Source organism: Equus przewalskii, chromosome 5, assembly GCF_037783145.1.
Source record: "Equus przewalskii isolate Varuska chromosome 5, EquPr2, whole genome shotgun sequence".
Classification (NCBI taxonomy): Eukaryota; Metazoa; Chordata; class Mammalia; order Perissodactyla; family Equidae; genus Equus; species Equus przewalskii.
The window spans coordinates 28,279,257-28,290,803 of NC_091835.1; the positions used below are offsets into that span (position 1 = coordinate 28,279,257).

Below are 11,547 nucleotides of genomic sequence, written 5' to 3' on the forward strand. Positions count from 1 at the left end.
CAGAAATATAATGCGAGCCACATATGTAATTTTAAACATTCTAGTAGCCCCACAAAAAAGAAGTAAAAAGAAACAAGTGAAATTATTTTTAATAGATTTTATTTAACCCAATCTATCTAAAATATTATCATTTCAACATGCAATCAATATAAAAATCATTGTTTCCATTCTTTTTTCAGTACTAAGTCTTCAAGATCCAGTGTATATTTTACATTTACAGAACATCTTGATCTGGACCAGCTCCACTTCAAGTGCTCGAAAGCCATCTGTGGCTAACGGCTAGCGTACTAGACAGCGCAGGTGCACATCTAACAAGGAAGCCCTCCTTTTGCTTCTGACCCTGTTAAGCCCAGAGTTGAAGACGGATATGAGCACCAACCTGCATCCTCAGAAAAGGTCGTCATCGGAGCAGTTTTGGCTCTGAGGTCCTTGTCTGACTCGGAAGACAACACTGGAGAGTTCAAGACAAACATAAAACAGAGGACTGAGAGGCCTATAAGCAGAACAGTACTGGAGAACTTCAGGAGAGAACAGAAAAGTGAGCTGGGCACAGTCAGGTCTTCTGTATACTCAGGGTTTCACAATACAAAACCCACAGGCTCACCAAAAGCAGAGACCTCTTGTCATGCCAATCATATCAACTCACTCATTTAAACACCTCTAAACACCTTCTAACCTCCAGGCACTCAGCTGGGCAATGGGGAGACAGCTACCCTTCACGGGAGTTCTTACTTGGGACAGGATAACATGCTAAGCACTCCATAAGCAGGATCTCATTTACTCATCCAAAAGTCCCTATGAGAAAAGAACTATACTGCAGATGAGAACACTGAGACCAAAAGGTGAAGTCACTTTCCAGCAGTCCCACGCCTTGTGAGAGGTGGGCGGGGATCCAGACCCAACTCAAACACTGCAACACGCCACAGTCCCCAGCTTCAAGGAGCTCACAGTTACTGGAGGCAGCAAGGAACTTCACAATTATAAGGCCACTGGGTCACTACCACAGAAGGGATATGAAATAGGGCCTAGAAGCAGGGGACATGGGGAGAGGATTCCCAGGAGTAACCCTTGAGTAAGTCTGGAAGGTCGAGGAACTCATCAGGCAAGGAGGAAGGCTGGACCTTCCAAAAGGAACAGCAAGTACAAAAGGCACGGAAATGTGAGAGAACGCGCAGTGTTCAGAACCTATGACTGGCTGAGCAGCCGGAGGGCAGCATGCATAAGGAACAGAGGCCTCACATAAAAGTGGAAGTGTCAGCCCAAACCAGTGCCTAACGGGCCTTAAACTCCATGAAGAAGAATCCGGGTTTTGGAGCCAGCCCCATGGCCAAGTGGCTAAGTTCACAGGCTCCACTTCAGCGGCCCAGGGTTCACCAGTTCGGATCCTAGGCATAGACCTAGCATCGCTCATCAAGCCACACTGTGGCACTGTCCCACACAGAAGAACTAGGATGACCTGCAACTAGGATATACAACTATGTACTGGGGCTTTGGGGAGGAAAAAAAAGAGGGAGATTGGCTACAGATGTTAACTTGGGGCCAATCTTCCTCACCAAAAAAGCATAAAAAAAAAATTCTAACTCTCAGCTCTTTCCCTAAAAAAAAAAAAAAAAAAAAAAAAAGGATCTGGGTTTTATCCTATAGGCCATGGGAATTCGTTAAAGAGTTTTATCTAGCGTAGTGAACAGGACCAGATTTTCATTTTAAAAAATCTTTCTAAAGGAGAGATCTCAAAGCTCACCCATCTCCCTTCCTCTCCCCAAGGTTCTTAACTCTATTTAAAAGCCTATATGTAAAAGCATAGATTTGTTTTCTACAGAGTTGGACCACAGCTTAGGGACTTAAATCTCCACGGGCCTGTGAAGTTCACTTACTCTATCCCTTTTACTAAAGAGAAGCTGTTGACTTGCAACTGCTAAAAATCAGCCTATGAAAAGCTAATAAGCACCTCCCATATTCTTGACCTCAACACTGACAGAGGTCCCAGCAGGGGCGCTTGCGGGACTGCCACTGCAGAAAGGCTGGCTCCTGCGGGAAGCCTTTCACACCTGACAGCAAGGCAGTGTTCTACATTTACTTGCACAGAAACATGTAAGATCCTTTGGCCAGTGACAGAAAACACTGAAACATTCAGCTATACTCAAAATGCCAAGGCCCCGATGCCTCCTCCCGACAATAACGAATAAATTGTTCGTTGCCTTCAAAACCCATGTCTGCCTTCTGCCCAACCCACTCCGCACCTTGCTTCCAGCTCACCTGATTACCCAGTTCCATTTTCAGCTCAGCAGCCTCTGAGGCTGGCCTAGTTTTCAAGACCCCACGAGCAGAAACACTTGTGCATTATACAAACAAGAAACCAGAAGTAGAACAAGAGGACACAGAAAGGGAAGAACCAGCAGTCAAGGAGTGTACCAAGGAGGCAAGGACGCAGGCAGAACCTGGGAAACAGCTGTTGGACAAAGCACAAAACTACTACTGCAGAGCAGGGGAACGGCTGATGGGAGGGAGAGGGCAGGCGGAGACACCAAGTGTCACAGAGCAGGGCTTGGCCACAGACGACATGGGAAATCGAGCTGCAGCCCGAGAGGCACGATGCAGGATCACTTTACCCAGTGATGGGGCTGAAGAGCCTCACTCTGTTTTCACCGGGCACCTGGTTGGTTCCGAAAGCCAGGTGCTGGTCTGAACAGAGAAGGCCCAAGCAGCTTCAAGCCCATCACAAAACCATGGGGATGGTATACTGATACCTAGACCGGATCTGTGGAGAGGAGCATAGAAAAGAAAGAGGCTCTCTCAGATCTCACTCTGCCTAATCAAGGGCCTACCCTCTGGGGTGATTTTCAGAGGAAGTTTTCCAAGGAAGTGAAAGGCCAAGGGTCACTCCATCAGGGTTTTCCTGAACTTCCAGTTTCATTAACACCCTGACCTAAAAAATCAGCCCTTTGCCTTTGCCAAGAAGATGGAATGTTCAGGAATGCACTCTCCTTTTCCAAACTCCTCCTTCACAAGGAGCCACTGGGAATAAGAGGTGACTCTTCTGGAGGACCTGTGCCCTCTAGCCCCACTCCATTTCCACATTACCTACCAAGGCCAGCCAAAGTGTGGTGCGAGGGGGAGAGCATTCAGGCAGCAAGATACAGTTCATCTGACTGGATCAGCTCTTTCTAGAATTAGGCTGGCTCCACTCCTACAGGGAACCAGCCAGCAAAAGGAAACATGCTGCCATGGATGAGTCACTCGCCCCTGCCGCAGCAGACCTGAGGGGCAGTGAGGTGAGTGAGGAAGACCACTCAGTTCTGGATGGGAAGCTGGCCGAGAGGAGAAGACACGGCCTCCCGGATCCGATGGAAGATGTGCGCCAGCTTGTAGAGGAAGGGCAGGGAAGACGGAGAAGCTGCAGGGAAAAGGGGAGACGGGTCAGTGTGCCTTCTTTCCCTCCTCCTCCTCCCGTAGCCCACACCCATCCCTCAGAAACTCCAGTGCCTTTGGAGACAGCACCGTTTTTAAAGCATATTTTGATGCTTAACGTTATTTGCTCCTCCTCCCCTCCCCAGTAAAGAATCTCACTTTCTCTAGGATATATTCTCTGGGATATATTTTATTCACTTGGATTACAGTGACCTTAAGTTTGCTGAGAAAAAGATCCAAACTTATTATGTTTTAATCTAACCTTTTTTTTTTTTTTGAGGAAGATTAGCCCTGAGCTAACTCCTGCCCCAGGCCACCATGAAGCGGAACGTGCGCACTTAACGGCTGCGCCACTAGGCCAGCACCTTAATCTAACTTTTTGATATACCAAAAACTGGTAATGGTGGCTACCTCTGGGGAGATAAATTTGGAAACAGACTTTTCACTACATTCCTTGCTGCATCGTTTAAATTTAGAGCCAAGTGACAGTATTACCTATTTTTTATCATAAGTAAATTATACTGAAAATAAAATGAATTAAAATCTACCTCTTTGGAATTAGAGCTGAGCTAGTTTGTTTGTTTTCCTTATTTGAATTACTGATTTTAAGTGATTTTTTGTTCTTTCTTTCTTAAAAAGAAAAATGTCGGGGCCGGCCTGGTGATGCAGTGGTTAAGTTTGCACGTTTCACTTCGGCGTCCCAGGGTTCACTGGTTCGGATCCGGGTGCGGACATGGCACTGCTTAGCAAGCCATGCTGTGGTAGGCGTCCCACATATAAAGTAGAGGAAGATGGGCAGGGATGTTAGCTCTGGGCCAGTCTTCCTCAGCAAAAACAGGATCGGCAGTAGTTAGCTCAGAGCTAATGTTCCTCAAAAAAAAAAAAAAAGAAAAAAAAGAAAAATGTTACTTCCTACAGAAAACTGTTGGCAATCTGCCCTCTTTATATCCTTTCTACCGAGTTCTAATTGTGGCCCAGTCATGGGTACTCCTTTCGCAAGGCACCACCACTGCAATGAGTCAAGACTGCTACCGAGGTTAGGCCTGTAAGGCCAGGGCGCTTTGAAAACGCTCTGAGGACGCTTGGAAACAGCAAACTCAAATGGCCCCTTGCCGTCCCCACTTAGGAGACCAGGGTTTATGAGACTAAAGGGCTTATAAGAACTATAAAAAATGGGGCCAGCCCAGTGGCGCAGTGGTTAAGTTCACATGTTCCACTTCTCAGCGACCCGGGGTTCGCCAGTTCCGATCCCGGGTGCGAACATGGCACCGCTTGGCAAAAAAACTGGAAACCCTTTATTCTAGTCCCTTCATTTTCTTTTTTGGTTGGCAATCCTAAGAACCAGAGAGAAAAGCGACTAGCCCAGGGTCACACAAACAGTTTGTCTCTTTTCAAAACTGCAAGTTTTTGGTTTAATCTTTAGCTCTTCCCGTGTCCCCACAGTCCTTTCTCTCCTTCAGTGAGCTCTTTGTGCACAGCTCACACTCGTCCTTTAACCCCTTTGCTGAACACTAAGCAGGAGTGCTGGCTGAACAGCTCTGTCTCTTGTAGGAAGAATCCCTCATTAGCTCTCAGGAAAGCTAAGGATAGTTCGTGTTTGTTCCTGTCTACCCTCTGACTTTCTGCTTTATTCCAGAGACTTGATAAAAATTTAGAGAATTTTTTTTTATGGTTCTTTTTCTTTTTGAGGAAGATTAGCCCTGCGCTAACTCCTGCCAATCCTCCTCTTCTTGCTGAGGAAGACTGGCCCTGAGCTAACATCCGTGCCCATCTTCCTCTACTTTGTATGTGAGCCACTGCATGGCCTCCAACTAGTGGTGTAGCTCCACACCCAGGATCTAAACCCAGGCTGCCGAAGCAGAGCACATTGAACTTAACCACTAGGCCATGGGGCCGGCCTCTTTCCGTTCAGTTTTGAAAGTTATGTAATTCTATTCTAAGTCTAAATTCACAAGGAAAGTAGAGATTACATCACAACTCACACAGACTAACACAAAAAAAATCTAAAAAAGTGAGCGCCTGCCTAACCTCTGGCCCAGTGCTCAGCCTTCTGAGGAATTAATCCTCAGGAAACAAGAGGGCCATTCCCAAGAGCACTTAGGAAGCTCATGTCTCCTTCACAGCACAACAGAAGACAGAATAAGAAACAAGCAAATGTCCAACAAGAGGGAGTTATGAAATCAATTACGGAAGCTTCTGTAAATTGGAATATTATTTAGCCATTTAAAGCTATGCTTTAAAGAATATCTATGACATGCAAAACTGCATCTATATCCATAGAAAAAGACTGAAAGTATAACCATTACAATAGCAGGCATATAGGTGACTTCTGTTTTCTTCTTCATACTTTTCTCTATTTTCCACATTTTCTAAAATGTATATGTATTTATACAATTTAATATGTTTTAAATTAACACAGTTTTTTTAGACATTATGATAAGATTTTCTTTTTTAAATTCTGAGGTTCTACTCAGAGTTCACCCCTGGATAAAGGAGATGGCTAAATGAGCCAGAGTGCACATTCAAGGGCCAGCAGGATAGAATGGACTTTTCTCCAGGCTGCTCTCAGGGACTCCAGGATTAGACCAATCTCCTTCTCTGTGGGTTGGGGCTGACTCTTGCTCGGGTCCAGCAATGCTCCTTGTAGAAGATACTCAGGAGTTACCTCCACCCCCGGGAGGGTTCCCACAGGCCCAGCCCATCAACTGCCCCTTCCCCAGGAAGGGTGGGGCAGAGGCAGGCTTCACTCACCTGGATCAAACCTTGCCACCAAGAGGCAGAGGACCAAGGCAGCCACAAGGCTCTTCTTGAAGGGCAGGGAAAAGAAGTGGCTCACTACAAAGTCCCAAAGCCGGCGAAGAGACATCAGTAGTGACAGAAATTTGTGGGAGGAGGAGCCTTGTCAGGGAGAGAGAGCATAACTTCAGCATAAGTCATGAGAATCAGCTCCCTGCTTCTGAGCTTAGAGTTGAGCAAAAGGTACTGAACTTGCCATCAAATCCCTTTCCTCCCTAATTTCTCCCCAGGGAATCGAAGAGCAGAGGGCTTGGGTAGCCACAGGGAATCCCCTAAGCCAACAACTTGTTTACAAAGAAGTAATCCTATCTCAACAAGTTCATGCTCTTAAGGATGCAAAGAAAAACATTTTGGAGAACAGGATTCAAGTCTCCTAATAGGCAAAGGGCTTTCAAGTAAAAAAAGGGATTAGGCCTATTGTCCACATTACCAAGAAAAAAAACAAGGATCAGTGGGTAAAAAATACGAAGAGAAAAGCTTAAATTCAGCATCAGGAAGAACTTCCCTACAGAACTGTCCAGAGATGGAATGAGCTGCTTCAGGAGCTGGTGAATTTTCTGTTCTTGGAGGTACTCATATGCAGACTAGATGATCACTCCAGGGAAAGGGATGAGGAGGATTCAAGACCACGGAAGGGTCTAGACTAGAAGACCTTTTAAAGTCTCTTTGTAAAAAAACAACTCCCACACCCAACCCAACGCTGTGTAGGAACCCTTGTATGATGCCAGCCAGGTGTGTGGTGGTGGGTCGTGAGGTGGCTTCCCTATAGAAGTCATTTTATAAAACTGCACTCTAATGGGCAGAGGTGGGCTGCCCCTGAAGATGGTGGACATCAATCACTGAAGAAGACATCCAAGATGTCTAGTAAGTGTAGGCAGATAGGATGCGGGCCAGGGGGGCCCAAGCTGAGGAGACGTACTCTTCATCTCATAAGTCAAGTCACCAACTTATCGTGTTAGTTGCTTATTTCCTTGGACTATCCCAAGCACACCTCAGCTGTGTCTGTACTTGGGCCAGCATTCAAAGGAGGAGTAACATCCCACCTAGGCCAGCACGGTGGAGGCAAAAGATCTAATGAGAGGATTCCAAGGAGCAGGTGACTTTCAGGAGACAAGAGCCAAGGTTCTGAGACCCGGCCGGCACCACCTGTCTATATGGAGCTTCTCCTTCCGCCGCCATGTTGGCTTGGCTTTCTAAGCAACTCAACAGGTTTCCTATTCTGTGATTTGGAAGTTACTCATACAAAGACTTGCTCCCAAGCTCCCAGGAATGTCATGATGGACCTCAACTCCATGAAAGCCCACAACTCCACTTTACAGAAGCCACAGAAGGATAATGTCCTACCTTCCTGGTTTAGTTTCTGGGCCTCCTCAGAGCCAGAGTGTTCATGTTTCTGCTGTTCCCTCGCTGTGCTAATGGCCTGGAGTGCATCCAGCCGCTGCTCATCACTGAAGGCTACAGAGTCCACCACTAGCTCCTCAGCCTCCGACAAGCAGCCCAGAGGCAGCAGAACCCGCTGCAGGTGAAGTTCTACCAAGGCTCTGTATTCTGGAAGGCCCTGATTGTCTGGGTCTTGGAGCCAGGCACGGACCACTTCCAGCATGGCTGCAGGCTCTTGCATTTTGCTGTATAAAAGAACACTGCAGCCCCAAATAATACAATCCACAAAAAAAGAACAGTCAGTGCTGCACAGCGCTTCATCTCTCATAACCACTACACTTTTCCTATCCAAGTCCTCCCCTCCACCCTCCAGCCCTTCCCTGCTGCAGGCTGACATTGACAAGAATTAGGAATTCCTAAGAAGCAGCAAGAAGCTTTCTCAGCTGACACATTCAACTTCTGTCATCCCACTTCAGATCTCCTATTCCCAGTGTCCCCTCCCTTTCTCTTGTCCCTATCCCATTCTTAAATTCTTCCTTCCTCACCCTTTATTTGCTATGTTTTGAGGTCTGAAAAAAAAAAAATAGGGAAAGAATTAGATTTGGAGGGAAATGGCTGGGAAGTGGCAAAGAGGAGACAGAGGCACTGACTCAGAAGAGAGCATGAAGACTCTCTGGTTCCTGGACTGATCCAGCGAGTCAGCAGGGAGGACCTACCACAGCTCCAGGACTTTGGGGGGCAGCTTTTCAGGAGCCTGGTAATACTGAAGAACCCAGGACAGGACTTCCCGCCACCGATTCATTTCTGCCAGGGCCTGGATCCCCACAACACACAGGGAGCATTTCACCTCCAAGGAGCTGTCAGCAGAAAAACCAACTCGCGTTTAGTAGCGGTTCCCCTGCGTTTCCATTCCCACCTCCGCCTGGGACTCTCTTCCCCGGCAGCCAGCACCCCTATCCTCCCCACTAGGGTTCCAGCGGGCCTCACAACTGCAATCGGTCTCACGGGCCCCGACAAGAGGAAACGACCCTTTTCCCAGCAGTTAACCGTTGCTGTACACCTTCCAGCAGCAAGCAACACACACCTTTCTCCGCAGTAAAACCAGGCGTAAAACAACGGGAAGGCCTCCTCTAGCCCCGGGCGGAAAGGACCCCGCGGAGCGCCGCGTCCGGGAGGGTAGCGGCCGCCGAGGGGAGGGCGCGACCCCCGAGCGCCGCCCAGGGGGCCCTCCGGCCCCCGGCTCCGGGGTCGGCGGGCACGACGCCACCCCCCACCGCCCGGCGCGGCCTACGCAGCTTACAGCCCCGAGGAACGACGCGCTCAGCTCCGCGAGGCTGGCAGCACCAGGCAGAGCCACGCGGGGCCGAGGCTTCCCTCGGGCTGAGTCTTTCAGGCAGGCCTTCGACGGGCGACACCACGCCCGCCCTGAACCCACTCCCGCCATACGCCACGGTCGCGAGCGGACGGCCTGGGGGCGGGGAGGACTCCCCCGCTGCTGACTGCATCCCTGACAGTCGGTCCAGTCTCTCTTCCCAGCGACCACGCCCCCCCGACCAGGGCTGCCCCTAGGCTCTGCGGCAGAACCCGGCCCCTGCCCGCCCGCGGGGCGGACCCTCACTTTCCTCCTCTGGAGAACGGACACAAGACGACGCCCAGGCTCCCCGGGAGGAGCGCGCGGCGCCCCCGACGCGCGGCGCAGCCTCGGCACGACCCCTCCCGCGCTCCAGGCCCCCCGCCCCCGAGACGCGCGGCGCCTGCACGTACGCGCCCGCGGGCTCCTCCGCCGGGGCGCCGCAGGCCAGGGCCCGGCAGGCGCGCTCGCAGGTCCGCAGCGCCGCGCCGAAGTCCCGGTGCACCACCAGCAGGTCCGCCGCCTCCTCCAGCAGGGCCGCGGCCGCCGACCGGACGGGGGCGGCGCGCGCCGGCTCGCTGCTGCGCAGGGGCCCCGCGAGCGCCCGGGGCGGGGCCGCCGGGCTGGGGGCGCCGCTCCTCATGGCGCCGGGCTCAGGGCCGGGCCCCTCGCACGTCGGGGCGGCCGCCGCGCTGGCCAGCGGGAAGAACGCGAGGCCTCATTGCTCGCCGAGGGCCTCCCGAGGCCAAGGCCCGGGGAAGGAAGAGGAGGGGCCGTGTCCACACTCGGGCCTGCGAACAGCCGACCCTGCGGTACCCGGCCCTAGCCCCTCTGGCGCACGACGCGGACCAACGCCACCTCGCCCCGGGAGCGCCGCCCCGGGTTCCCTTCACGAACAGTGCCGCTCACCGCAGGCGAGGGCCGGGGCGCCGGCACCTTCCCGGCCTCGCAGCCCCGGCGGACGCAAGGCTCCCGGCGGCGCGGGGCACTCTGGGAGTTGTAGTCATTTCCCGTTCCCGGGTGGGCCGCCCTCTGGATGCCGATGGCGGAGTTCGGACTACACCCCTCAGCGTGCCGTGCCCCAGAAACCGTTGCTGGCCCGGGGGAAAACAAACTGGCGCAACCGCTTCGGCATCGGGCAACAGTAAAGCGGAGGCTGTGGTGAGACGAGGAGGGCCCCTCATTACGCAGTTCCAGCAGAGGCCGAACAGAGGAAATCCCAGCAGCGGGAGTGGAGCCGCGTGACGCTTCTGAGTCCGAGCTTCTGCGGGGTCGCAGTGAGGACGGCGGGCCCCGGCCCTCTGCAGACAGCCCTCGTGGGAGCCGGGGCGGAGGCGTGGACGCCGGCAGCCGTCCGTGTGAGGCGGTGCAGCCAGGCCCTCGCTCTGCCACAGGTACTGTTTGACCACCTGCTAGGTGCCAGGCTCTGCTCTAAGCGCTGAGGATCCCATAGTGAACTTTTCAAAGAGACAGGTGTCTGCAGTGGCGGAGCTCACATCATCGTGGAAGGAGACAGAAGATTAAAAAGAAGCGAGTAACATACATACAGCAACATGTCAACGGCAATAAATGCTAAGGAGAAATAAATGGAGAAGAGAATTAGGGGTGACAACAGAGGAGGGATAGGGTTGATATCTAGATTTAACTTCGTTTTCTAACAGTAAATCCAGAGTTGGGGCGGAGCCGAGAGAAAACGTGGCCCTCGTGCTCATGACTGGCCTCTGTCAGTGGAACAGTGCCCTTGGGACCAAGATATTCACAGGGTCATTTGTGAGGAGCTCCGCCCTAAGTCCCTCGTCCCCACCAAGCAACGGTCCTTCCACACAGCAAACTCCAGAAGCAAGCAGAGATCTCTGGAAAATGTGGATGCGTCCAAGGCTGAAGTTACCAAAATATTTTATCAGTTCTGCCTCAGACTTGACATCAGATGATGATCATTAGTAATAATATAATTATTGGACAAAAAAACTTATTTCTCAAAACTGATTTTAGAAGTCTTCCCTGAAAAATCAGGAAAGCAGTAGGATCAGAAAATAGACCTGACCAGGCCTCGGCAAGTTGAGACTGGCAGGACCACATCCCTTCACTTCCAGGAGGACCGCCTCTAAGTGATGGCTGCCAGAACAAGAGGTTGCTTGCTATTCCCAAATTTTTCCAGGAGATGGCAGCACAGCCTTAAAAGAAAGAGACCTGCCAGAAACAAATGCGCCTCAGTAGTGCTGCAGCTCCCAGACTGAGGTCAAGATATTTAACGAAGTGGAAGGTTGCTAAAAAATCGTATAAAAATATGATTGTGTTCTGTTTCTGTGTTTCACCCAATTTTTGATTACACAGGCTTCATAGTGGATTGTATGTCACCAGTTTAACTTTAGCACTGTGGTGCCCACGTTGGTTCCTCATCACATCCTCTGTGACTCCACCGTCCCCTCTGTGTCTGAATGTACCCAGAATTTCTCAAGCTAAGACACAGCAATCCTAAACATAAGTAAATTTATTTCACCTGAGGAAAAGTGAACAGGTATGACATAGACCTAAGCAGTCTTTGTGACTCAGGGCTCATGATGCAAGCTTGGAAACCTCCCCTTGGGATAAAATAAAGAGTGGAAACAAGG

The 11,547-nt window shown here is 50.9% G+C and overlaps 2 protein-coding genes across 7 annotated transcripts in view; both read right to left on the reverse strand.

Annotated features, from left to right (window-relative positions):
* Positions 1–9,913, reverse strand: part of LOC103541363 (tubulin alpha-8 chain) — a 35,161-nt gene extending 25,248 nt beyond the window's left edge. For 2 of the 3 annotated variants that reach the window (XM_070618872.1, XM_070618869.1), the window contains exon 1: positions 3,086–3,222. In XM_070618872.1, the coding sequence (XP_070474973.1) occupies positions 3,086–3,145 (60 nt within the window). In that variant the 5' untranslated portion in view covers positions 3,146–3,222. Of the gene's footprint in view, positions 1–3,085; positions 3,223–9,844 lie in introns of those variants that run through there. The other variant, XM_070618870.1, reaches the window with a different exon arrangement.
* On the reverse strand, positions 83–9,721 carry PEX26 (peroxisomal biogenesis factor 26). Of its 4 annotated transcripts, none has more exons than XR_011539927.1 (6): positions 9,349–9,721; positions 8,301–8,441; positions 7,549–7,844; positions 6,160–6,306; positions 3,957–4,269; positions 83–3,394 (listed from the first exon to the last, which is right to left on the reverse strand). XR_011539927.1 is itself a non-coding variant. In XM_070618875.1 (5 exons), exons 1-5 carry the CDS (start codon positions 9,576–9,578, stop codon positions 3,291–3,293), a joined length of 918 nt encoding a protein of 305 aa, XP_070474976.1. In that variant the 5' UTR covers positions 9,579–9,721; the 3' UTR covers positions 83–3,290. The 4 variants fall into 4 exon arrangements, 2 of the variants coding, with proteins under 2 accessions (XP_070474976.1, XP_070474977.1); XR_011539926.1 differs by having other exon boundaries at positions 3,957–4,278; XM_070618875.1 differs by lacking the exon at positions 3,957–4,269.
* Positions 9,914–11,547: the final 1,634 nt, after the last annotated feature.